This window comes from Salvia splendens, chromosome 13 (assembly GCF_004379255.2).
Source record: "Salvia splendens isolate huo1 chromosome 13, SspV2, whole genome shotgun sequence".
Taxonomy (NCBI): Eukaryota; Viridiplantae; Streptophyta; class Magnoliopsida; order Lamiales; family Lamiaceae; genus Salvia; species Salvia splendens.
Genome location: NC_056044.1, coordinates 3,991,359 through 4,018,643, shown reverse-complemented (window position 1 = coordinate 4,018,643; position 27,285 = coordinate 3,991,359). Strand labels below are relative to the sequence as shown.

At 38.0% G+C, this 27,285-nt stretch overlaps 3 protein-coding genes across 4 annotated transcripts; all 3 read left to right on the top strand.

Annotated features, from left to right (window-relative positions):
* Nucleotides 1-2,433: 2,433 nt before the first annotated feature.
* Nucleotides 2,434-6,305, top strand: LOC121762460 (calcium-dependent lipid-binding protein-like). Its single transcript, XM_042158344.1, has 11 exons — nt 2,434-2,786; nt 3,019-3,120; nt 3,310-3,360; nt 3,665-3,785; nt 3,944-4,065; nt 4,205-4,303; nt 4,727-4,807; nt 4,885-4,970; nt 5,303-5,528; nt 5,594-5,758; nt 5,851-6,305. Exons 1-11 carry the CDS (start codon nt 2,682-2,684, stop codon nt 6,175-6,177), a joined length of 1,485 nt encoding a protein of 494 aa, XP_042014278.1. The 5' UTR covers nt 2,434-2,681; the 3' UTR covers nt 6,178-6,305.
* Nucleotides 6,306-6,341: 36 nt separating this feature from the next.
* Nucleotides 6,342-13,985, top strand: LOC121762461 (glyoxylate/hydroxypyruvate reductase HPR3). Its single transcript, XM_042158345.1, has 2 exons — nt 6,342-6,912; nt 13,211-13,985. The coding sequence occupies exons 1-2, from the start codon at nt 6,463-6,465 to the stop codon at nt 13,733-13,735; spliced, it is 975 nt and encodes a 324-aa protein (XP_042014279.1). The 5' UTR covers nt 6,342-6,462; the 3' UTR covers nt 13,736-13,985.
* Nucleotides 13,986-21,821: 7,836 nt separating this feature from the next.
* LOC121760124 (agamous-like MADS-box protein MADS3) lies at nt 21,822-25,207 on the top strand. Of its 2 annotated transcripts, XM_042155737.1 has the most exons (8): nt 21,824-22,211; nt 23,506-23,581; nt 23,665-23,726; nt 23,877-23,976; nt 24,229-24,270; nt 24,468-24,530; nt 24,729-24,865; nt 24,977-25,207. In XM_042155737.1, exons 1-8 carry the CDS (start codon nt 21,901-21,903, stop codon nt 25,062-25,064), a joined length of 879 nt encoding a protein of 292 aa, XP_042011671.1. In that variant the 5' UTR covers nt 21,824-21,900; the 3' UTR covers nt 25,065-25,207. The 2 variants fall into 2 exon arrangements, with proteins under 2 accessions (XP_042011672.1, XP_042011671.1); XM_042155738.1 differs by lacking the exon at nt 24,977-25,207 and having other exon boundaries at nt 21,822-22,211; nt 24,712-24,837.
* The last annotated feature ends 2,078 nt before the right edge of the window (nt 25,208-27,285 follow it).

Sequence of the window (27,285 nt, the reverse complement as noted above, 5' to 3'; positions counted from 1 at the left end):
GACGGATGCACTCCACTGCGAGGCGGACTACTTGCGGTAGAGCTTCCGAGGGCTTCAGGGTCGAACCAGTTTCCCGCCTCAGGTCCTTCGTCTTGGACAATCATGTTGTGCAAGATTATGCACGTATACATGATGTCGACCATACTCTCCATAAACCACGTACGAGCCAGGGCTTTGATAATGTTGAAGCGCGCTTGGAGAACCCCGAACGCCCTCTCCACATCCTTGTGAGCAGCCTCCTGCTTCTGCGCAAAAAGAGCCTGCTTTGCGTTCACAGGCCGGCTGCACGTCTTCTCGAAGGTTGGCCACTTCGGGTAGATGCCGTCGGCAAGATAGTACCCCATTTTATACCGCCGGTTGTTAGCGATGAAGTTGATGGCCGACGCTTTACCATCCAAAACTTCGGCGAAGAGGTCGAATTGGTGGAGCACGTTTACGTCGTTGTTCGATCCGGGGACCCCGAAGTACGCATGCTTGATCCATAGCTGGTAGTTGGCAACGACCTCGAGTATAACGGAGGGGTGGGTGCCTTTGTGCCGCTCGTGTACGACCACCTCCACGCCACATGGCAATTCTTCCATTGTCAGTGCATGCAATCGACGCTGCCAAGCATCCCGGGGAATCTGTGCACTTCTTCGTGAAGGTGGAGCACAAACTGGCAATCTGTTGTGCTTGGCTTCCGGAGAAATTCATCGGTGAAGGCTGCCCGGACGCTTTGCAGAATTGGATCAAGCACATTCTCCCAGTGCTTTCTCCAATGTGGAGGTATTCGTCGAACACATCCGCCATTTGTCCAGTCGCAAGCTGACGGATTGCTGCAGTACATTTCTGCAGCGTCGTGTGGCTGGGACGGCCGACGGCGTCGAACCTTTCTTGGAAGAACTCTTCCCGGGCTGCCAATGTATTTGCGATGTGGAGAAATAGCGATTTCCGCATGCGGAAACGACGACGGAAGTAGGTATATCGCAGAAGTAGTCGCGTACTAACCTTACGGCAGCTTCCTCCTGGTTACGATGGATGTAAGTCCGGGAGCGTCTTTGGGGCGGCGCCGCTTCCTCTGCCTCCCGGCGTCGATCTTCTTCAAGTGATTCTTCCATTATTCGACGCATTTGCTCATATGGATCCATTAGATCGATTAACTTTGGGGGAAGAATAAAAGAGTTGATTTGAGATGAAAATTGGAGTGGAAAGAGAGATGATTTGAGAAGAATAGATGTGTGTTTGTGAGTAAAATGATGATGAAATAAGAGTATTTGTAGAGTAAAAAAAATTAGGAAAACGGTCGAAAAACGGTAATATTACCGTTTTCGAATTTAATTTTTTTTATTATTAAATAACTTATTTAAAAAATAATTTACTGCGTCAGCGTGACGAAATCCACGCGCGCGAGTGGGCGTCACTCATCGCACCGGAGAGCGCCATGTCGCGCGCGGGGTGGCGAGACAGCTCGCGGGCTGTCTCGGCGGGCTGGGGACGAGACGGGACACTGCAACGTGTCCCGCGCCCGTCTCGTCACGGAGGGACGGGATTCGAGCCACCCGCGTAACGCGTTGCGGGTGCCCTAACTACTAGTATATCAACGTTTTTTACTCCTCTCCGTGTGATGTGACAATTTAATTTATTCAAAGTGCATTTACTTTTGAATTACGAAGTGGCGGTCACAAATTTCTTATACTCATAAAAGATAAAATTAGAGGAACAAACTCAATACTACTGTCACTTTCTTTTATGTTCTCGTTTTGAAAAATCATACTCCCTCTATTTCACTTAAAATATTCGCTTTCCTCTTTACTTTGTCCTAATTAAAATGACCGATTATTAAAATAGATACATATTTATCTCTACTTTATTCCTCCTCTTTTACTTACTCTCTCCACTTAACACACAAAATAAAGTTGCATAAATTCTCGTGCCGCTCAAGGGATCATATTCCTTTTGAAAAAATTGTAGTAATAAATAGTTAAAGTGAATATATTGTAAAATATAAGCAAGAATAATGTAGTCTTCTCTACATTATTAATTATGTTTAATAGTCTCATAACGGTCAATCATGGAGTGATGGAACGAGTTTATACGTAGATTATTAGTACGTATTTGTGTCGATGAAGTAATCATTTACCGAAAGTTCAATGAAGAAAAGTAACTGCATGTATAATTTAGTGAAAGACCACAATAGCGAATCATCATGTGACAAAACTAAAATCTAAAAATTATAACTGAAAAACAAATATAGCCAATCATCATGTAACAAAACAAAAAACCATTTTACCTTTTAGACATTTTATTTGATTTATTCATAAGTAACAAAATTATAAATTCAATTAAGGTGTATTTTAAGTTATCAATTATTGAATCAAATCATTTATTTGCATCTATTTGTAATATTCATTTCACGTTGAAACTATCACGCAAAGCAAATGGAGACGTATAAGATTTTGATCACCGATTTCTGAAAAATCAAAGCAGCAGTTGAAGAGAGAGTGGATTAATTCTGACAAGTAAAACCATGCATCGATCAGATGATCATATCGGAATTTGTACGTACACATATACAAACATACGCCTCGATTCAAATGTAATGCAGCAGTGAATTCTACGGTAGAAGCCAGTGGAATTCCTAAGGTGCAATTTCCGGTTGAAACCGTGAAATCAGGGTTTCAGATTTGAAGAAACGGAGAAAAATGGGGCTGATATCGGGAATGGTGATGGGGATGCTGTTTGGAATCGCGTTGATGGCGGGTTGGAAGCGCATGATGCACCGCCGCAGCGATAAGCGAGTCTCCAAGGTTGTTTTCGCTTCCATTTCCTCATAATTTTGAATGATATTGTTCATTTTCTCTGTTTCGTTCGTCGAAATTTCTGGATTGAAGCGCTCGCACTCAGAAATAACTCCTTGATTACTTCGTCTACATTTGGTTTGATTGCTCAATTGAGTCTGATATTACTGTTTCCGATTTCAATTTTGGTGCACTGCTGAGACTCTGTGTAACGATCTATATATGATGCTTCCATCGGCAGGCAGCTGATGTAAAGCAAGTAAGCGAGCTGAACAGGGATGATCTGAAGAAAATCTGCGGCGACAACTTTCCGGAATGGATATCGTTTCCTGTTTTTGAGCAGGTGAGGATACTAGTTTTCTTCATTAGGAACTGTATGTTTATATTAAGCTTTCTTTTAGCAGCCTGGATTGGTAATTGTTTTTTTTTTGGTTTGTAGTTTGTTTTTAAGTATCTTAACTTTGGTTACAAATAGATGATTTCTGTTTGAGATAAAGGCTGGAGACTTATGCTACTCTGCCTGTAATTTCAGGTGAAATGGTTGAACAAGCACCTGAACAAACTCTGGCCATTTCTTGCAGATGTAAGTTTCCCACATTTTCCTTCAAACCATGTCATATGTAATTATTCTTTGTGTAACTAATTATCATATCATGCTATGGGATCTAGTCTTCCTAATGATTACTCATGCTATGGAATTACTTCCTTTTCTTATAGCCCCTTTCTAGGTTCCTTCTTCTAAATTTCTTCTCATCTTACCTCTGTAATTAAATGTGGAATACCTTTACATGTTGATATCTAATCCTAGTTATGATATTCACATTTTTTATTTTAAGTTTCCCATTTACTTGGATTCAAATTACTGAGCATGAATTTCTTCTTCTTAGGCGGCAGAGGCTGTCATACGAGATTCTGTTGAACCAACATTGGAAGAATATCGGCCTCCAGGGATTTCTTCATTGAAGTTCAGCACATTGTCTCTAGGAACTGTGGCTCCCAAAATTGAAGGTCACACCTTTATTGGCATGTTGTTAAATCACTTGCTTAATCTTCTATGTGCATTTTCCATCATTCAGTTCTTATGTACTTATTATATTTTGGCATAATGTCATTTTGATACTTTTTAATTCAACCTCTTGGCATGAGTAATTACTAAATCCATGCAGGAATTCGAGTTCAGAGTCTTAAAGAAGGTCAGATTACTATGGATATTGACTTCCGTTGGGGTGGTGATCCTGATATTGTTCTAGCTGTTGAGGCAGCACGTCTTGCCTCCATACCTATACAGGTTGGTACATCAAATGTTTCATGCTAGAAAACATCACTCCCACCCGCAAAGTGCTATTGTACAAGTTTGTAATATCTTTATTCTTTTCTTATAGTCTAGCACTATGGACCAAAACTTATGTTTTTCATTCTGTTTTCAGTTAAAGGATCTTCAGGTTTTTACTGTAATCCGTGCTATATTCCAGCTTTCAGATGAAATTCCTTGCATCTCTGCTGTTGTTGTTGCTCTACTGGCTGAGGTATATTATTAGCATCCTACTTCTACAGTATGGCTAGATTTGAGGAGATACTTTATATTTCCTTTTTATTTTATTTTTTATTTTTGGAGTAACAGATGAAAGGTAATGAATTTGAGTCAGAGGGTATAAAATTTAGAATGAGCAAACTCCTTTTGTCAGTTAAGGTAATGAACTTGTAAAAATTGAAGTATATTTTTATGTCTTTCCGAATTGTGGTATGGAAGTCTGGTATATACCATCCATGCTTGATAGTGTTTGTTTGTTATTACTTTATAATTATTTATAGTTTTGAAATGTTATTCAATTAGTTTGTACCATATATTAATGTCAGGTTTAGAGGAAAGGTGTTTTTCAGGAGGCATTTGCAGTCGTCTTTCTTTATGATTGACTAATGTTTGTGATTGGTGAATTCCTATATTTCAGCCAAAGCCACGAATCGATTATACTCTGAAGGCTGTTGGTGGAAGTTTAACAGCTCTTCCAGGGGTCTCAGATATGATTGATGTAAGCTTTTATAGTGTTTATCTTAGTGGAAAGTTCACCTTTGTTATTGTACTAACTGTAATTTTTATGGATGTAAGGATACTGTTAATTCAATTATAACAGACACGTTGCAATGGCCTCACAGGATTGTTGTTCCTCTTGGTGGGACGGATGTAGATACAAGGTTACTCATCTCCTTTTTTCATGCTTTCACTTTTAGTATTCTGAGAATCACAACTTGTATGAACCAGTTTCATATTTCATTTAGTAAAAAAACATCGTATGTAAGTTTTTGTTAGGCATCTGTCTGTAGGAACCTGGCTTGCTGTGGCCAGATAACATGTAAATATATTTTAGAATTTGTAAAATCAAATTGCTCTCTACTCTTCTGTTCTAGTATTTGTTTGCAAGGTTGATACCCATGAAAATACATGGATATCTTGATCAAGAGACTTGACTCTCAACTGTTAATTTGAACCTTAGTCGCTTTACTTGACTAGAACTTTCCTTTTGCAGTGACTTGGAACTTAAGCCTGTTGGAAAAGCTACAGTGACGATCGTTAAGGCAAATGAACTGAAAAACATGGAGTTGCTTGGCAAATCTGACCCTTATGTTTCTGTGCACATACGTCCGCTGTTTAAAGTCAAAACAAAAGTTGTAGACAATAACTTGAATCCTGTTTGGAATGAAACGTTCGACTTAATTGCCGAATGCAAGGAGACACAGTCCATCATTTTTGAGGTTAATCTCTTTACTATTGACAGAATTCATATGTAGAGCAGATGATGAAGTGTTTGATGAAACAGGTATTTGATGAAGATATCGGGGAGGACAAGTGTCTAGGGGTAGCAAAGCTGCCTCTGATTGAATTGGAATCTAGAAGATATAAACAAATGGAGCTAAAGCTGCTTCCCTCACTTGATATGCTCAAAATCAAAGATAAAAAAGACAGAGGATCTCTCACAATTGAGGTGTTCTACTCCGTGTTCAAAACCATCTTTTTTGTAGTAGTATGATATAAACGCATTGCAACTTCTGAGTGTTCCGGGTTGAAACTTGTCAGGTGACTTATCATGAATTCAGCAAGGAGGAGCAGTTGAAGGCGCTCGAAGAAGAGAAGAGAATGATAGAAGAAAGACATAAACTGAAAGAAGAAGGGGTGCTCGATAGCACGATGGAGGCAGTTGATGAGACGGTATCAGGCGTTGGCGCTGGAGCTGGCCATGTCGGGGGTGGCTTTTCAGCTGTCGGCAACAGCCTGCACAAAGCCGGGAAGTTCATGGGGAGGACCCTCGCGGCCCACACCGGCGGTGGAAACAAGAAGAGCGGATCCACCACGCCTGTCAACTCCATCCAAGAAAATGGTGGTGCAAAACCACGTCCAACTTGACTGATTCTTGCCTCATTTTTTTGTTTCCTTATTATTTTTTTCGTCTAGTATGTAAACTACGTATAATAGAATACTGTGAAGTTCATTAATCCTGTTTAATAATTTGAGGCAACAAATTGTTACTTAAATGAGTATTATGTTTATTTTTGCATCCAAAATCGACTAAACTAATTCCAAAATTTTCCTCGTTTTACAATAAAACAAAAACAATAAAGTAGAATATCTGTAAACCTCAAATTACATTATCGGATTTTCCCAAGTGAGTAAATTACTATCTGTATACCGATGGGCTCCGGCGATGAACAGTTGCCGGAAATCGTAGTCCTGGGCCAGCCGGTCGTTTTCGAATTATACGACGAACAATTCTGCTCGAGGTTCCGATTTTTAAGGCCATGGGAATCCGAGGAACCCTTGCCACACTTCCTAGCTTCCCGGGGCCGCAGCACTCAGGCCGCCATCTGCAGCGGCGATTTCTCGTTATCCGCCGCCGTTCTCGCCAATTTACCCTCCCTGCGCCTTGTCGTCACTTCCAGCGCCGGCCTCAACCACATAGATCTTACTGAGTGCCGCCGCCGTGGCATCGCCGTTGCCTACGCCGGGAATTTCTTCTCTCCCGACGTGGCTGATCTCGCGGTGGGGCTACTAATCGATGTCCTTCGGAAAGTGAGCGCCGGAAATCGCTTCGTCAACAATGGCCTTTGGCCTCACAAACCAGACTTCCCTCCCGGGTTCAAGGTAACCCTTTTTTAGCCAAAAAATAAAAATTAATTGATTACAAATTTATCATCAGAAATTATTTGATTTTTTTCACTCATATTCTCTAAATTGAAAAATATTATGATAAAAATTTTATGAATTGAAGTGAAGATGAATGAAGTATGATTATTTTTCCATCGAAGAGAAATGATATTTTATTAAAGAATTGTTGATTATCAATAATATCCGATCAAGAACTCTTTAGTAACAAGAATGAACACACTAGTTTATGGAGGAACGTAAACTCTCATTGAAGAAGATGGAATGTAACAGAAAGAAAACGTGCTCTGTCTAACTAACAACCGAGCTCTTCTCTATCTAACTATTGAGCTATGAACTAACTACTTAACTACAATGATTGAGTGCATGAGCTTTGCACTTAATCAGTTACAACAAACTTCTTCTAACGGCTAGTTCACTAACTAACTCCTCGGCTCAAGCCTTGATCTCCTATGCCGCAACTCCACCTTGCTCCCATGCACACACGGCTGCTGCTGGCTGACCATATTCATAACAATCTCCACCTTGGTCACCACAACAGCTCGAGTACTAGAAATCAGACTTACGCAAGTTCACTAGCCTGCAACAGTAGTCGAACTTTTCTTTATTCAAAGCTTTGGTAAACATGTCTGCTAGATTATGAGCTGTATCAATCTTCACCACTCTAACCCTGCCACTTTCCACTTCATCTCTGATAAAGTGAAGCCTCACGTCGATGTGTTTACTGCGTTCATGAAATATTTGATGTCTTGCTAAACAAATGGCTCCATTATTATCACAATGGATTGAAACCGTCTTGTATTACCCCAAAGTCAGATATCAGCCCCATCAACCACTTGCTCTCCTTCACAGCTGAAGTGAGGGCCATATATTCAGCTTCTGTGGTTGATAGAGGGTTAATTCTTTTTTAGTTCTAGGCTGTTTTATAAATTCCATAAGTGTACTGGGCTTTTTTTTTAAATTCTGGCTTTGGGAGAGACACATGACCCTCATGCGTCGCCCGTTAATGAAACGCATGACCGTGATGCGTTTTAGGGTAAGACGCATGACCTTAATGCGTCTTTCAGTTTTTTTTAATTGAACGACGCATGAAGCACATGCGTCTTAGGGTAAAACGCATGACCCTCATGCGTGTCTCTTTCGAATCCTCAAAAACCATTGTCTTCGTCTTCGAAAGGGCTTCACGCGAGTATCTTGCACGCCCCCATCGGAGTCCGGATGAGAGAGTTATGGCCATTATACGAAAGTCGCGCATTGAAGCGCGGATGACTCCAAAAGACATGTACTCGTCATTGGTCGATGAATGTCCTTGGTGGGGTTGATCAAATGATGCGAAATTATTCATAATAATTTCTCATTTAATTCTTGTTACGAATAATTACGCATCATTTGATCAACCCCACTAAGGACATTCATCGACCAATGACGAGGACATGTCTTTTGTAGTCATCTGTGCTTCAATGCGCAACTTTCGTATAATGGTCATAACTCTCTCATCCGGACTCCGATGGGGGCGTGCAAGATACTCACGCGAAGCCCTTTCGAAGACGAAGACAATGGTTTTGGAGGATTCGAAAGAGAGACGCATGAGGGTCATGCGTTTTACCCTAAGACGCATGTGCGTCATGCGTCGTTCAATTAAAAAAAATTGAAAGACGCATTAAGGTCATGCGTCTTACCCTAAAACGCATCACGGTCATGCGTTTCATTAACGGGCTGCGCATGAGGGCCATGCGTCTCTCCCAAAGCCGGAATTTAAAAAAAAAACCAGTACACTTATGGAATTTATAAAACAGCCTAGAACTAAAAAAAGAAAAAGCCTGGTTGATAGAACTATCACATTTTGCAAGCTAGACTTCCAACAAACTGTTGAGCCAAATAATGTGAAGATGTACCCAGTTTGGGATCTTCTTGTGTCCAAGTTAGCTGCATAATCTGAGTCACAAAATCCCATTAAAGGCTCCTTCTCATTTTTCTTGCCTCATTTTTCTTGCCTCCTTATCAGCTACTTTCAAATACCTTATTGTCCACTTCAAAGCATTCCAGTGCTGTTTCCCATATTCTGTCATGTATCTGCTTGTGGTGCTTATGGCATGGGCTATATCTGGCCTTGTGCAGATCATCATGTACATCAGACTTCCTACTATGTTAGAGTAAGGGATCAACTCCATTTCCCTCCTCTCTTCATCATCTTTAGGCCTCTGCTCTTTTGAAAGCTTAAAGTGAACAGCCAGTGGAGTAGCAGCATCTTTCATGTTGCCTGCCTTGAATTTGTTCAATGTTTTCTGAATATATTCAGTTTCAAACAGCCACATATTCATATTGTCTCTGTCTCTGACTATATCCATTCCTAGGATCCTTTTAGCAACTCTAAGATCCTTCATCTCAAAATCCTTTTTCAACTGAGCCTTCACTTCATTGATCTCATTGATGTCTGCACCAGAAATTAACATATCATCTACATAGAGTAGAAGATATACAGGCTCCTTTCCTTGCTGCCTTTTAACAAACACATAGCTATCATATTGTGATCTTGTGAATCCCAGCTTTGATAGGCTTTCTCCAAACTTCAAATACCTTTGCCTGCTGCTTTGCTTCAGCCCATATAGGCTCCTTTGATGTCTGCACCAGAAATTAACATATCATCTACATAGAGTAGAAGATATACAGGCTCCTTTCCTTGCTGCCTTTTAACAAACACATAGCTATCATATTGTGATCTTGTGAATCCCAGCTTTGATAGGCTTTCTCCAAACTTCAAATACCTTTGCCTGCTGCTTTGTTTCAGCCCATATAGGCTCTTTTTCAGCAAGCATACTTTTCCCTCTGAGCCTGGGACCTCAAAGCCTTGGGGCTGTGACATGTAGATTGTCTCTTCCAGATCCTCATTTAGGAATGCCGTTTTTACATCCAACTGCTCAAGCTCCCAATCCCTTCTAGCAGCCACTGACAGTAGCACTCTGATGGAATTATGTTTAACCACTGGAGAGAAAACTTCATTGAAATCTATTCCCTCTTCTTGATTGAACCCTTTAGCCACAAGCCTAGCTTTAAATCGACTTTCTCTGAGCCAACTGATTCAAACTTCTTTTTGAACACCCATTTGCACCCTATAACCTTTCTGAATTCTGTTTTATCAACAAGAATCCAAGTCTTGTTGCTAATCAGAGAATCAATCTCCTCTTTCATGGCTTGTACCCATTGCTTACTGATAGCCTCTGTATAAGATGCAAGTTCATTCAATTCCAATTGCTCAGCAATGCAGAGCAAAAAATAGGATCTCAGAATCTCTGAACCTTGCTGGAGTTCTAACATTTGTTCTTCTTTGTCTGTCTCTAGCTAGCGGATAGTTTGCTAGATCAGCTTGGTTTTGTTGAGGCTGACCTTGTTCCACATCCTGAGCCTCAAAACTTACTGGAATATCACTGATTTCATCCTCAGACTCAACATGTTGTGGTCCTCCCATGAGCTCATCTACCTCAAACTGATCAGGATTCTGAACCCTGCTATTCACAGACTATTCATCAGCTTTGTGCTTCAAGTAGGGCATCATGTCTTCTATGAAAACATCTCTGCTAACAATCACCTTTTGGTTCCTAGCTTCAATACACCAAAGCCTGTACCCCTTCACACCTTTTTGATATCCCAGCATAATACATTGAACTGCACTGGGATTTAGCTTCCCTTGCTTCTGGTGTGCAAAGGTTGTACAACCAAAAGGTCTCAGCCTTGAGTAATCAGATTCCCCCCATACCATCTCTCATCTGGAATCTCACCTTGAATACCAGAAGCTGGACATTTATTGATCAGATATGCAGCAGTTGAAACAGCTTCTGCCCAGAAATTTTTCTTAACTCCAGATGAAGATAGCATGCATCTAACTCTCTCAACAAGAGTTCTATTCATTCTCTCAGCAACCCCATTCTGTTGAGGATTTGCAGGGACTGTTTTGTGTCTCTTTATTCCCTTCTCATGGCAGAACTGATCAAATCCCTTTGAGAGATATTCAAGGCCATTGTCTGTTCTCAAGATTTTTGGTGAAGAACCTTTCTCAACTTCAACTTCTTTACACCAAATCTTGAAGAACTTGAAAGCATCAGACTTCTCTTTAAGCACATACACCCAAACTTTCCTAGACCAGTCATCAATGATGGGCATGTAATATCTACCTCCACCTAGACTCTTAACTGGAGTAAGTCCCCACAAATCTGAGTGAATATAATCAGGGGGTGAGGTAGAGGTATGTTTAACTGTTGGAAATGAGAGCTTCTTAGCGTTTCCAAGCAAACAATCTTCACATATACCTAGCCTCTTAGATCTATCTCCATCTATAAGGCCCTTCTGGATCAATGCTTTGAGACTTCCTTCTGCTGGATGGCCAAGCCTGAGGTGCCAACTCCTCAAATCTGTTCTGGTGATAGAATTAGTTTCACCATTCACCACAGTTGCTTGCAGATAATAGAGGCTCAACTTTCTTTGAGCAATCATCATGGTTTTGGAGTTCTTGCAGACTCTAATCTCACCATTTTCAGAGGTGAATGAGAAACCCTTCTTTTCAAGAGTTCCTAGAGATATCAGATTCCTTTTAACTTGTGGAATAAACCTTCTGACAACTTCTTCATAGTGCCATCATGAACCCTCAAGAAGATACTCCCAACTCCTTTAATCGAGCAAGTCTGATTGTTACCTAGCAGCACAGTTCCAGTAGTCTCATTTAAATCTTGAAACCAATCCTTGTGAGGGCACATGTGAAAGGAGCAGCCCGAATCCATGATCCATGAGCCCTTCTCATCCCTTTCCATCACATTCATTACCTCATGCGTTTCATCAGCATCACCACTGACTATATTGGTGTGAGACACATTCTCTGATGCCTGCTTCTTCTTCCATGCATAACAATCACGTTTCAAATGCCCAGGTTTCTTACACCAATGGCAGCTCCGAGTCTCCTTGATTCCAGAACTTTCATCCTTTGCATCCTCACCTTTTTTTTTATTTCTTCTTGCTGAACCTCTTAATGTTCAGAGACTCTGGTTGGGAGTCTTGACGTCGAACCACTCCTTTCTGCAGCTCCTTTGCCATGAGTGCGGCATGAACCTCGGCCAGAGACTGCCATACAAAATTGCATCGCGCATCTGGTCGTAGGAGTTTGGCAAGGCATTGAGAACAAGGATTGCCTTGTCCTCATCACTGATCTTGACATCGATGGCCTCAAGATCATCAATAGATTTGGGGAAATCCTCCAACTGCTCTATAATGGATCTATCTTCAGAGAAACTATATGAGTAAAGCCTCCTCTTCATGTAAAGGCGATTAGCTAGAGACTTATCTAGATTAACTTTATCTAGCTTAGCCAAGATCGCAGCCGCCGTGCTCTCATTCTGGACCTCCCTCAAAACCTTATCTCCGAGGCACAAGATGACGGCGCTATGAGCTTTCAATTGCATCTCATCAAGCTTCGCCTGAGCCTCTCATCGAGAGCAGGCTCCTTTCCTTTACTCGCAGGATCTGCCGGAGCAATCACGGCTGCAAGGCCTTGTTGTATCAATACCGCACGCATCTTCATTTTCCATAAGCCGCAATCGTTCTTCCCGGTAAATTTCTCTGCCTCCAAACGTGCTGCCATCTCTCACTGCTTCTTGATCGATCAAATCGCTTCCCACAGACGGCGCCAATTGTTGATTATCAATAATATCCAATCAAGAACTCTTTAGTAACAAGAATGAACACACTAGTTTATGGACGAATGTAAACTCTCATTGAAAAAGATGGAATGGAACAGAAAACGTGCTCTGTCTAACTAACAACCGAGCTCTTCTCTATCTAACTATTGAGCTATGAACTAACTACTTAACTACAATGATTGAGTGCATGAGCTTTGCACTTAATCAGTTACAACAAACTTCTTCTAACGGCTAGTTCACTAACTAACTCCTCGGCTCAAGCCTTGATCTCCTATGCCGCAACTCCACCTTGCTCCCATGCACACACGGCTGCTGCTGGCTGACCATATTCATAACAAGAATTGGGGCTAACTTGATTAGGGAATGATGTGTTCTAGTTAAATGTGTAGTTTGATGGTGAAGGGTGAAGAGAATTATCCTAGATTTATGAACCAATTTGTGGTATGAATTTTGTGTTTTTAATGTTGGTGCTGCATAGATATCTATATCAAGAAATGAAACATCATTGAATAATATCGTACATTCTATATTCACAAATGTTGGTGTGCTTAGATCTTAGTAATGCAGTGTTGTGTTTGCAAGTATGATTATAGTTGGGAGGCAAGCGAGTTGGAATCGTGGGGTTAGGAAGCATAGGTTTCGAGGTAGCAAAGAGGCTCGAAGCATTCGGTTGTGGCATATCATACTACTCGAGGAAGCAGAAGCCATTTGTTTCATACACATCATATTCCACCATCCACGAACTAGCATCAAACTGCGACGTTCTTGTCCTGTGCTGCTCATTGACCGAGCAAACGCACCACATGGTCAACCGGGAGGTCATGCTGGCACTGGGTAAGGATGGGGTTATAGTAAACATTGCACGAGGTGCTGTCATTGATGAGAAGGATCTGGTGTCTTGTCTGCTCCGGGGAGAGATTGCGGGTGCTGGCCTGGACGTGTTTGAGCACGAACCTCGTCCTTCTCCGGAGCTTTACCAGCTCGACAATGTTGTGCTGTCGCCTCACAATGCTGTGCTCACTGAGGAGTCGATGGAAGGATTGTACCAACTCATTTGTGGGAATTTGGATGCCTTCTTCATAGGTAAGCCTTTGCTTTCGCAGGTTCCAGATGAGTAGCTTAGTCTGCGGGGATGTATCGAGCATCCGTCGTCATCACCATCACCAAATGAAGTTTGGTTGGATAGTTCTTACTTCTCAACTTGGATGTCATGATTTTCCCAGTTGTTTGAGTAGAATGCTGCAAAAGAGTGCAGCCAAATGAAATTTTAGTACTATACAGTTTAGTGAATTTTGTTGGATGGATTATATTGGAGTTATTACCTGTGTTTAAATGAAGATGTTATGAAAAGGAGAGGGTTATAAACAACCTAAAACCTAAGACAAATCACATAATTCAGTATGAGTAATAGTATTTGATTTTGTCCCATCGTTTTAGCATTTTAAAAAAAAAGAAATGACTCATTTTAGGTGAGATATCCTAAGAGCATCTCCAATGGTTCTGGACATGCAATAGCCCTCCCATAGCCTTCACATTGCCACATCATCTGCACTTTGCCACATCATCTGGACATGCAACTGGACATGCAATAGCCCTCACATAGCCTATCCACATCACTAATAACAATTATATAATTTAATTTACAATCGTAGCAGCATACGGAATTTAATTTACGAGACAAATACAGGAAAACTGAATAATAATATTAAAATTTATAAAAAAAGTACAATAATTTATAAAAAAAAAAAGTACATTAATTTTAAAAAATACAAAAATTAAAAAGTACAAAAAAAATACATAAAAAATCACTCCTCGCCGCCGTCCTCGCCAACCACCTCCCACGGGAGCCGGGGGAGTCTGAGACCCTCTCCCCGGGAGTCGGGGGAGTCTGAGACCCGGTCGTCACTGGAGTACCTTCGTAGTTGTTCTCCATTTCTCGTTGTTGATCTTGTACAGAAATTAAGATAGAGAGAGTACTCGTTAATACAACTGGTGCGAATGAAAATGACGTCCAAAGCGCGTATATGTAGTGTTTCGAAAAAAAATTTTAAAAAATAAAATTCTGACGCCGATTTGGGGCTTACAATGGCGCCGTGAGAGTCGGCATCAGAATCTGCGTCAGTCCAAGAATCGGCGTAGGCGCGCCGATTTTGACGCCGGTTTCGCTGACGGCGTCAGTACCGGCGTCCGCGAAAAATCGGCGTGCCTACGCTGACGCCACCATTGGAGATGCTCTAAACATGAATATGAGTTTATAATGGCATGGGACAGAGGGAGTATGATTTTTTAAGACGAAACGAAATTGTGAGCTTAAATCTTAATATAGGAAATTATATAGTTGTAATAGCAATATTGCGCTTGTTTGTATAATTGTGAATGACGTTTTGATTGTCCACGTCGAATCGTATTGGGGAAGGTAATATTAATAATAATAAATTTTTTTTATCAAACTGTCAAATTATATTGAAAGGTGATAGGTTTTGATTGAGAAAATTATTTTTAAGATATCCGTAAAAATGCAGTTTTCAGAGTTTTATAAATGTGATACCCAGTGGTCAATGGTGGCACAAATCCTCTGCAGTGTTAAAAAACCACAGCACAAGCTGCTGTGGTCAAAACGCAGCTGTTTGCACATTAAACGCGTGAAACTGACAAAATCCCATTCATTTACTTTTTCTCTTTTCTATTTTAGTTTTTAGTTTTGGATACTTCATTTTATTTAAGAATTAAGAACACTATCAAAACAATTAAGTCAATAAATTAATTCGTATAATTGATCTTCACTATTTATTTAGGACTTTTAAATTCACAGCTAAAAAAGCTTATACGTCAGTAACTTGTAGTTTGTTTATTTAAATGAAAAAAGGAAATAAAGGGATTGTGTCAAAGTCTTGCGTTTAGTGGGTATTTGGCTGCGTTTTAACCACAGCAGCTTGTGCTGTGGTTTTTAACACTGCAGAGGATCTGTGCCCGTGGTCAATGACTCTCTAACTATTTTGCAAAGGGGCCTTCACTTTTAATTTATTAAAATTATTGCAGAGTAGATTAAAAGGAAGCAGCCTTTGCTTTGGCCATCTTATCCCTCACCATCTTCGCATTTTCACAAATCACAATCACAACTTGATTAAATTTTTCTATTTAATTTCGTGTTAAATTATAAAAATAGTACTCATATTAATATGTAAAAGTATTAGTATAGTATTCTAAGGTAGTTGAGTCGTATTAGTATAAATGGTAGTAACTGATATTTTTGGGTTTTTGACAAAATAATGGAGTACTTCATAACAGATTCACAGCACAAGATAATGAATAATGATGGTGTAGTTAATACCATAATTAAATAGGATTAAAGTTAAAGTAAAGATGGTGATGGTGGTCCCCATTGATAGTACGAATAGGGCGGCATCTTGAGACGTGAAAGCTCAGGTGATAAGAAAGGCTTGCCTATAAATGGAAATAAGGCAGAAATATTACCAACTTGGCCCTATTAATTTGTTTCCATAAATGGGAAGCTTTAACTACCACCACTTACTAAACAACCAACTCTCTCTCCATCATGTGTGCTTAACAAAATGTGTCTAGTGCATACCTTTTGAATTTCTATTTCTTGATTGGTTACTATTATATTCTCTTACCTATTTGAATCTCTTTGTAGTAAAATTTAGTTAGTCTAATGTGGATTGTTTCATACTTTCATGGGGTGGGAAAAGAATGTACTAATTAGTGAGGAATGAGGCAGTATGAGTTTCAACATCTGTTCAACTTATTAATACTCAAGATTGATTTGTCAATTCATTAAGTTTAGGACAAAAAGTATGAAGTAGAATATATATCACTACTAGAAAAATTGCTTCTTACTACACTTTTTTTATCACACTTTATAAAAAGTGCCAGCATAGATGTACTATCTACACACTAGCTTTTCACTGCACTTTATAATATATTGTTACTGCACTTCAACATAAAAAGTGTCATCATAGATGTACTATCTACACATTACCTCTTACTACAGGTACCCGGTGCTGCACTTGCATCAAGTGCCATTATAGATGAAGTGTCAGCACAGTAATTTTCTAGTGACAATTTTAAGTGTCAATACAAGCCAATTTTCTAGTAGTGTATTTCGTCCCCTACATGGAATATTTGTATTTGTGCGTATCTAAAAGTGGGATATTTATATGATTTGGCTCCTAATTTTGTAGTGTATTGGACTATATGTATTTATTTAAGTATGATATATGGTTTGTGATATATGTAAAACTCAATCTTACTGCAAAGCATAGAATTAAAGCACAGAGGTCAATATTTTATTACATGGAATTTTTTATAGTTATTTTAGAAATCATGACCTAAAACAATCTAAGTAATTATCATTAAAAGTGAGTTTTGTTTTGATCACAATTTGGTACTACTAATAATCTAATAATGTGGTGTACTAAAAAAATTAGAGTTACATTTGATTTCAAATTAAATCTTAAGGACCACCTATCTATGACATCCAAGGATCAGCTAATATTGACAAAATTCAAAGAGCATAGCTGTAATGTAGTACTAACCTATTCATGTGTCCCTTTTTAACGAAGTTTTTTAATATTGTGGTCCTCCTATTAAATATTATTTATTCTCTTGCAATAATCAATTTTGCTAAAAATGAAGACCTATTAGACCCTATCTTGCCTCACTTGAAGGAGTAAAACTAAATTACCATAAAAGCTTTATTTTCCCTTTTTTTCTTTCCAAAATACAAAACTATATTACATGGTTATCATTGATATGTTGTATTATTAATTGTACATTTGTATGTTGCAAGTCCTCGATTGCTATCATCAATATTTAGTGTATACTTTTGAGTTTAACCTTAGTACCTAATGAATTAGTTATGTTTCAACTTTCAAATTAAAATTGGGTTGAATATTTAGTTATGTTTCAAATGAAAATTGGGTTGAATATATGATAATGGAGATCTAGTTGGTTGTTGAAACTCCACACACATATAGGGTTGTGCTAGGTTGAAACAACCTAGCACAAGCCCATTAAGATAGGTCTCTAAGATATAAGATTACATAGAAGAGAAGATCCAAACTTTCTTGTCAAATTTTGTGAACGACGCATTCATTCGTGTAAAGAAGGAAGATATCGGATTGTTAGGTAAGCAAAAGGCGAGATTCCACATTCTACTAGAAATCATGTATCCAAAATTGACGTGGTGAATTGTTTCAGGTTCCTCTTTACATAAGACGCAAAACTCATTTTCAACTCTATAGTAACAAAATCTGAATAGCCTCTCCTTAGTGTTCAGTCTATAATGCAAGACTAACCAAACTACAGTTGCGCACGCAATGAGGCCACATTTCTTCACGCTAACTTCTCATGACGACGGTGGTTGTTTCCCTGTCCGAAGATGTGAGTAACCTATAAATAAAAATTAGAAATCATAAAAAGTTGGTTCATCAAAATTATGATCTACAAATAGGTAGGGATCCTTCTCGGAGTCCTCTTCCCAAGCAAAAAGCCTCCAACCAGAGCACGAGAGGCGTAATAGGGAGAACATCTTAAAAGTATCATTTCCGATTCAATTATGGAACCAAAATTCAAGATCTGACCCAATTCCTTTTCTATGATTTATTAAGAATCGTTTTCTTTACACTCCCACTTTTTAAAATTTTTTTTTTTGAATGGTGGTAATTGTATTTGTGCCCCAACTCCCATAGTAGAAAGTTGAGCACGAGCCATTGTAGCGCGTGGTGGAGTTGTGGAGATGGTAATGAAAAGCATTGGTTGGACAAAAGCATTAGAGCATCCGCAGCGGTGGCCACCGCCGTCCGCGCCGTTGGCAAGGCGAAGGACCGCCGCCGCTGCAGCCGCGCCGCTGGCACGGCGCTGCTCGATGTATCGAGCACGTCCGTGCCAGCGGACGCACACGTGTCGCCCTCCCATTCGTCAACGGCATAGCCGTTGAGTTTAAAAAAATTTTATTTTTTTTTTAAATCGGTTTTTTAATTAAAAAACCGATAAAAAAAATTTCACTTCCCCAAAAAAATATATCCGTTTATAACCGTTTTTTACACCTTTTTAATTTTTTTTTTCATTTTTTTACCCCAAAAATACACACTTTCATCTATAAATACCCCCAATTTCACTCCCAAAAATTCACACTTTCACTACACAATTCTCATCATCATTCTCTCATCTCCATTCTCATCTTCAATCTCTCATATCCATTTTCATCTTCCTCTCACACCCTACAACACCACTATGTCCGGTCACGACGACAACCCAAGCGGCTCCCACGGTTGGAACCCCGAATGGTTCGGTTCGCAACCGTTTCCTAGTCCGGATACGGAATATTCGGCCCCTCCTCAAACCCAAGATTCGGGCGTTCCGGGTGGCTACCGGCCATACCCGGTCGACGACCAAGGTGGCTCCGATGGGCGATACGGGTGGACTCCGGAGCCTAGGCCTCCCGTCCCTTCCCAAACGCAGACTCCTCCATCTCGCGCCGGTGTCCGCACACCGTACTCACCGGCGGAGATGGATAGATTGTTCAAGTCGTACTTGGAAATCTCCGAAGATGCGGTGGTTGGCACGAACCAATCCGGCGATCACTTTTGGTGGCGCGTCTCTCGGCGGTACAATGCAAACCGGCCGCCGGGAACGATCGAGCGCAACGAGAGTATGGTGCGCAACTGCATCGGCCGAGCCAACGACGAAATTTTAGTATTATGAAAATGTTTTTGTGTAATTGAATTTTATATTAATTGTGCTCGTCCTTGCGGAAGAGCACAGTTGTGGGGGTTGTGCTCTTGTCAGAGAGCAGGCATGAATAGTGCCGCCCGGGCCCACAACCGTGCCGCTGGCAAGAGCACGGTTGTGGGTGCTCTTAGTGTTTGAGGTTGAGGCCACTCTATTTTCTATATTAAAATTCCATATTTTAAGAAAAAATGTTTTTTTCATACTACAACGTTATTTGATTTAATATGTTTTGAATAATGTGATGATAATTTATGATTTTATAAATAAAAGGGGTGAGAGTTAGAATTGAAATTTTGTTTTTTCAAAAAAGTTCAGTGTGCTTGCCTAAGAATAGTTTCATTTTGATACTTCCAAATAATGTTTCATTTTTATTTGTGGACTCTATCAACTATATATTATTTTTAATATATCAATTTATTTATCATTTTTATCATATGACTCCATCACTTTACCACTTAGTATTAAACATTAATAACAACGCAGTCTACACTTTATGGACTCACAATACACCAATCGAAGGGAATATATATATATACACACACATAGATACATGTATACTCCAAGGTATAGTCATGTCATTGATGTGAATAAGTAGTAGTAGTAGTAATAATGATAAAGCGGGGGCATGGGACCTAAACTATGCAATGATGTGACCTAATTGAATTGAAGGGTCACAAGGGGGGATCAATCACCTTTGAACGAAGACTATGAAGACCTAGCCAGTGGAGATCAGTTCACAAACACTTCCTCAAGATTAAATTATTTTCCTTGCAGACGGACAATTCTTTTAATTCCAAGCCTAGTGCACATAGTCGATGTTGTGTGTCGTGTTCCATTCATATTGAACAGGCAATCTTGCATTGTCGGCCCTTCAAATATTTAGCAATGAATGTGTCATGAATGGCGAGGCGGAACCGTCTAAATTATTCTGCTCAGACAAGGTGTATGCGGCGACTTCACGTTCTCTGTATATGTACTTCCCCCACAACTTGATGATGGATGGCTTAACCTTCGATAAACAATAAAAAATTAGTGGTGTGGCGGTTCAAGTCACATTACGAATTATGTTGCGTTCTTTGATATTGGTCTGATTTAAGACAACAGCATCCCCATCATCATATGGCTCTATATTACCGCCCTTGTGCATCACATCGCGCCCGAAAAACCAAAAATTGACTGCATCGTGGATGCCCCAATACATAAGGGCATGAATAGCCCCTCCACGTCATCATTCCTCTACAGTTGCGGCCCAGGCCCCAACTGCTCTAACCCTGCAGGCCACAACCCGGGTCGCAACTAATAAATGATACTATTCACAACTTCAGACTATTTTGCTCGTAAATGCAATACGTTGAACTATTGAAACCGAGAAAATACATTGTTCAGTAGAAATTAAAATTACAATTCCTAGAAAACGCAAATTATAACACGAGAAATTCATTTTTAATACAAAAATAATAAATTATAAACTAAAAAACATAAAAAAATAGAATATTAAAAATCTGCAAAAAAAAATTAAAAAAAAATTAAAAATCTGCAACAACGTTCTCGCCCCTCTCCCTCTTTTTTATTATAACATAAAAAATTGCAAATAAAATGCAAAAAAAATTAAAAATTGGAAAATGGGATCGTCTCCCCTTTTCTTCATCTTCCTCCCGGATCTTCATCTTCCTCCCCCTTCTTCCTCACCCCCCTCCCTCTCCCTCTTCTTCCTCTTCCAATTTTTGCCAAAAATTCCCCCTCCATCACGGCCCCTCTCCCTCCATCGCGCCACTGGGCCTGGCCGCGGGACGGTCACCAGGCCGGGAACGCGGCCCCGGGACCGGCCCAGGCCGTGCCTCTCCTCCGATTAACGCGTGGGACGGGCCGGGACTCGCGATTTGCGGCCCGGCCCTCCGCGTTATTCATGCTCTAAACAACCTATAATTAAAATTTTCACCGATCCAATGCCCACCTCGATCTTGTTAACTAATTAAGTATTATATACTTCATTCCCCTCAAAATACAATTAATTATATATTCGAAAATGAGCAATATTATCACATTAAAAAAAGTTACTTCATCTGCTCCCCATTAAATATCTCATGTATTATTTCTTTATTTAAACGGTCCCTAATAAATGTCCAACTTCACTTTTACTATTTTTAGTAAATGGACCTCACACTACACTAACTAATTCTATTCATAGTTATTATAAAACTAAGTAGTGTATATAGTATAGCCCATATTTCCAATAATTTTTTTATCAAATTTTTTCCATAAAATTAAACAATTTTTTAGTTAAACATTAGTAGGGAGATGAATGAAGCAAGGGTAAGCGCGTGGGATGAAATGAGTGTATACCCAAGAAACCAACCCACTGTCGCACAAGACAATTTAAGTCTTCAGTTAGGTTTTCCAGTACAGTAGATATAGAATAAAAGGAACAGTAAAATTAATATGTTTTGGGTAAAAGGTGCCAAAAATGATGAAAAATTAAAAGAATTGTGCCTCAACCATTTTCTTGCAACATGAAAAATCCAAGAACTACATGTTCATGTGTATTTATGAAGGCAAGGAATTTTCAGACACACCCTACCTCTTTATAATTAACACATCCCCACACCCCATACACACACACTCACACACTGAATCAGACAGAGAGAGAGAGAGAGAGAAAATGGGGAGAGGGAGAGTGGAGTTGAAGAGAATTGAGAACAAAATCAACAGACAGGTCACCTTTTCCAAGAGGAGAAATGGGCTGCTCAAGAAAGCCTATGAGCTCTCTGTTCTCTGCGATGCCGAGGTCGCCCTCATCATCTTCTCCAGCAGAGGAAAGCTCTATGAGTTTGGTAGTACTAGGTAATTCTTTGTCAACTGTTCATGTGTTTACACAAATGTGTTAAGTGTTTTTTTACATTTTGGCTTTGTTTTCTTCAGACAGCCTTAAACAGCATGCAAGATTGTTTCTTTTTTTGATTAAACACGTTCTTGCAGTAGTTTTTAATTTCAAGATTGAAACTTTTTTTTTTGGGATTTGGGTTTTTACCTTCGTTTCTCAAGATTGAATTTTTATTTAGTTTTTTGCTTTTTTGTTTGTCAAAAATGGCGATGCTAGTTTTGCAATCGACACGTTTCATACTGTTCTGGGATTCCCAATAATAAAAAAACTGACGAGGTTTTGGAACACCTCTCGGACCTCCGTGCAAGATCTAGGGTTTAAATTCTCTCTCCTCTTATCTCTCTCTATGCATCTTTAATGTTTCATCAATGTCTATTTTATATTAGTGGGGCAAGTTTCAGTTTTTGTCTTCTTTTCTTTACATCCTTTTAGATCTTTTAGTTTAATTGTTGAAATTAACCTTTTTTGACTACCGTACACCAATTCTTGAAAGATGGAGAGAGAAAAGAAATGGTGAAAAATGCATTGGAATTGTTGCATTTTTTGAGGGGAAACATTAGGCTGTGTTTCTGGGCAGGTTCCATCATTTTTTTTATGAAAGTTTCACAATTTTTTCTAGGTTTTTTTGGGTCATCTGAAATTCAGGCTTTTAAAGAAGAGAAAACTGTAGCAACCAAATTGGTGAAACCCTTTTATTTTTCTTTGGAGAGGGTGAAGATTCTTGTAGTTTTTTCTGCTGTGATGTTTTTTCGTTTGTTGCAAGTTTTTCTCACCTCTTTTGACCCAAGATTCTATCTTTACCTAGTACAAAATCATTGAGGTAAAATTCTCAAATTGAACTATGTCATTATTTGGTTTTGGTGATTTTTCTTTATTTTTTGCTTTTATTTGCCACACTTCCCTTCCTATTGTGTTTCTCATATCTCTCTCTCTTAACTTGAATAATTAATTTTCGATTCGTTCAAGAACTGTTACTTCTCTCTAAACTGATTGGTCTTGAAGACTGTCATACATTTTTCTCCTTTAGTTAGATCCCTAAAAATTGGCCTCACATTACAAATTGTCTGAAAAAAACAGTAGTATTATCTGATACTATGAGGTTTATTTTTCTTCTTTTCATCAGCATATTTACATAAATATATAGAAGAGTGGTAATTAATTTGATATCGATGGGAATTTGGCATATTGAGGGAAAGGTCTTAAGAAATTTGAGTTATTGATTTTACAGAGAATTAAAGTTTAGTACTTTTGCAGCATAGCAAAGACCCTTGAGCGTTACCACCGTTGCTGCTTTAATCCTCAAGACAATCCTACTGAAACAGAAGCACAGGTTAATTTTAATTAATTAACTAATTTAGTCATAACTAAGTCTTGTTAATGTTAATGATTCGTCTTTGGTGACCACATCTACAGAGCTGGTACCATGAGGTCTCTAAATTGAAGGCCAAGTATGAATCCCTTCAACGCACACAAAGGTTTCTTGATCACTGATTTTTTTTAATTTTTTGTATATTTATTAGTGAGTTTCATAAAACAAATTACATTCTTGATAAAGTTGTGAATGTTTTTGTAGTACTTGTTTAAATGCTACAATAATTTGACATGTATTATTTGATGGTTAAAAGGCATTTGCTTGGAGAAGATCTTGGCCCTCTGAGTATTAAGGAGTTACAGAATCTTGAAAAACAGCTGGAAGGGGCTCTTTCTCAGGCCAGGCTAAGGAAGGTAGGATTCACATTTTAATTTTTCTTATTTTGAGAAATTTGATTTACATAATGTATATAGATGTAAAAAAAATGCATTGACATTTTCTTAAAGAAATTAAGCCATTCTCTTTCTCCAAAAACCAAATTTTTATCATAGTTTCTTATATTAATCTTAAAAATAAATAGGAATGATTAAGATAGAGAAATGAAGAAATTAATTCACAATTCTCATATTTAACTAATTTCAATAATAAACTTGAAATGTCTGCAGACGCAGATATTGGTGGAACAAATGGAAGAGCTTCGCAGAAAGGTATATTAAGTACTTTTATTTAACAATCAGTACATGTTTGAAGATGTTAATATATGATGAGCTTGTTAAAATAAACATTTTTAACAGGATAAATTAAACTATTGTCATATATTAAAAAAATCTAACCAAAATAAAAGAATAAAATAATGACATTTTCAAACATAAATCACATTATTAATATAATCAAATTCTTGCAGGAACGTGAACTGGGAGACATGAACAAGCAGCTTAAGATCAAGATTTCCCTAGAAATGTCATCGGTAATATATATTTTACATGCAAACTTTTAATTTAATTAAAAACAAATATTTTTGCATATATAATTAATTAGTACTATATGTGTTAGCTTAACGATCGAGTGGTTAATGTCTAAAATCAAAAGCCTTATGAATATATAATTATCCGAAAAGGACACTTATTACTAATTCAAAATAATTCAAGACCTTTGGTATTTGAAGCTCGACGCGGAGCGACAAGGCCTGAGAGCCCTTCCCTCTCCATGGACTCTTACTTCATCTGAAGCCAGTAGTTTTCCACTCCAAATACAAGCTTCCAATCCAATGCAAATGGAGCCAGAGCCTTTTCTGCAAATAGGGTATGTCAACATCTTAATAATAGTACTATTTCAAACCCCACTTCCATTATTATCTTTTTGGCCAAGACAATAAAATAAAATTGAAAGAAAGAAATAAATATTTTGTGACAGGTATCATCACTATAATCTTGGAGAAGGGCCATCTGCTTCTACAAGGATGGCTGTTGATAATAATATGGTCCAAGGATGGACACTTTGATATTGATTTAATTCCATCCACCTTCTAATCCTTTTGATAAATATATGTTTTGTCTTAATTTCAAGAATTAATATGCCTCAAAACTATTATGTGAAGTTGGGCTTTGATTTTAGTGATCAAGAAACTTTGTAAAGTTCAGATAATTTAAACTTGTATGTGATATAACGTACACTTTGATGCAAATGTTAGGCATGATTTTGTGGTTCTGATAGACATGAATATATGGTCTGAAATTGGTTTTGAATGTAATTTACCACTATCATTAATTATGTGTAGGAGTAATGAATTTATATATGTTTTGTCGATTAAAAAAACATTAGTTCTATTTTATTGAATTTAATTTATGCATACACTAGTATATTGATTTGTTGGGTCATGATTCAATAGGAATATTTTGACTTGGACTAGTAATAATAGATGGAATAAAGGAACGGCGACATAAGTCACATAACCAAAAATACCCTAAACCCTGAAAGTGGTGGCATCATTATATTCATATTATATCAAATAATAATAATCACATTTTTAAGGACACAAATTGAGACGCAATTACTTGCATTGGAAAATTTTAAAAAAATAACAACAATTTAGGACAAAAGAAAGTGTTCCTAAATTAAGAACAAACTAATTTAATTTTGTTGCTTTTTCAGGACGCTTCCATTAATTTGTATTCTCTAATTTTAGTTGGAACACCATGTTTTTGAAGCTTTGGTGGTATATTTGAAAACACAAATTAGTGTTCTTAATTGAATTAAAAATGTCCTTAACGGTTTTTTTAGTGAACGTTATATATTAAATGTTATTTAAGCAATATTGTTATCAATATACAATGCTACATTATTCGTAAATACACATGTGCGACGCACATTTACTATTATAATACCGTACAAAATGTATATGGAACACACTCTATATTTTTTTAATTTAATCTAATAATATTAAAACTGAACGTTACAGTTAAAAGATCTAATTTCCTACTATAGTTAATGTAATTTTATGCAAAATATGGTATATGTAGTTCTACCACAATTCATATATTTGGATAATGAGTTAGGTTACACTCACTTCATCATATTCAAAATTGTCACATTCTTGGCACAAGATTTTATGTAAAGATAGGTGTTTATTAAAGTAGAGAAAAACTATACTAATTAAATATTTTAATGAAGATAGAGAAGAGATCAATTTTATTTTAATTTTGGAAAAAAGACATCTTAATTGGATAAATTATACTAAAGGAACGTGAATATCTTAAATGGGATGGAAAGAATATCGAAAACCATGTCATTGATTGAAAATAATAAGTTATTTGTACCTTTCATTAACATAAAAACCATTATCCGTACATAACATTGATCTTGAGGAGATAGTATTATAGTGGAAATGGAGCCCAAAAAAGAGCAATGTTAGCCCAAAAGGACTACATCTAGTTTATATACAAAGAATAATGAAATGAAGAATGGTGCAATTGATTGATAATTGTGATTTGGGAATTACGAATTATTGATGATTGATGATGAACAATTAATATCATGAATTATGATTTTTGGATTGTAGCTGACGATTTGGACTATATTATTTGGTTGTTTTCATATCTTAATTAATAGGTTGAGTGACTATTTTTGGTTATAAAATTGTGAAGCGATTGAAACAAAAATAGGTGGAAATCTGAATAAAAAAAAGTTTGAATTGAGAAGCACTAGTTGAATTTTATTATGTGTAGATAACTAGAAAAATGGGAAGGAAGCTTGCTTCCGGCAAAGTAAAACACGGTTTATGTATTAAATTATAGCACTTTCAAAGCTTGAAGGTAGCTTCACTGTTTTCAGCTTTGCTACTTATGAAATCAAAGGGGCTATTCTCTTGCATTTCAATCCAAGCAAATCTTGTGGTCATACATACTCATGGACCAAAATCCACAATTAAGTTACCATTCATACTCATTCTTTATTCCTCAATTGGGGTTTAAAATATACGCAAGAAGTCGCACTCACTGCTTCCCAACGTGAAATGTCTAGCTCCACCACTATAATTTTATTGGTCCGCCTCAGCTATCAAGATTAGTTAAATGGCACATTCATATTTTTGTTTGAATTTAATATATAGAAAATGTCTTTTTGAGTTGAATTGTGAAATGTCTAGCTCGATTAGTAGTTTATTCCTCTTTATTGGGTATTCCCATTGGAGATGCAAATGGAAATGAGTTCAAAGAACTAAACTT

Coding starts and splice junctions, on each gene's coding strand:
- LOC121762460 (XM_042158344.1), top strand. CDS start 2,682: ATGGGGCTGATATCGGGAATGGTGATGGGGATGCTGTTTGGAATCGCG. Junction 4,808..4,884: donor GGGTCTCAGATATGATTGAT/GTAAGCTTTTAT, acceptor TATGGATGTAAG/GATACTGTTAATTCAATTAT. Junction 4,971..5,302: donor GGGACGGATGTAGATACAAG/GTTACTCATCTC, acceptor TTCCTTTTGCAG/TGACTTGGAACTTAAGCCTG.
- LOC121762461 (XM_042158345.1), top strand. CDS start 6,463: ATGGGCTCCGGCGATGAACAGTTGCCGGAAATCGTAGTCCTGGGCCAG. Junction 6,913..13,210: donor ACTTCCCTCCCGGGTTCAAG/GTAACCCTTTTT, acceptor GTATGATTATAG/TTGGGAGGCAAGCGAGTTGG.
- LOC121760124 (XM_042155737.1), top strand. CDS start 21,901: ATGTTCATGTGTATTTATGAAGGCAAGGAATTTTCAGACACACCCTAC. Junction 23,977..24,228: donor CTCAGGCCAGGCTAAGGAAG/GTAGGATTCACA, acceptor AAATGTCTGCAG/ACGCAGATATTGGTGGAACA. Junction 24,271..24,467: donor TGGAAGAGCTTCGCAGAAAG/GTATATTAAGTA, acceptor AAATTCTTGCAG/GAACGTGAACTGGGAGACAT.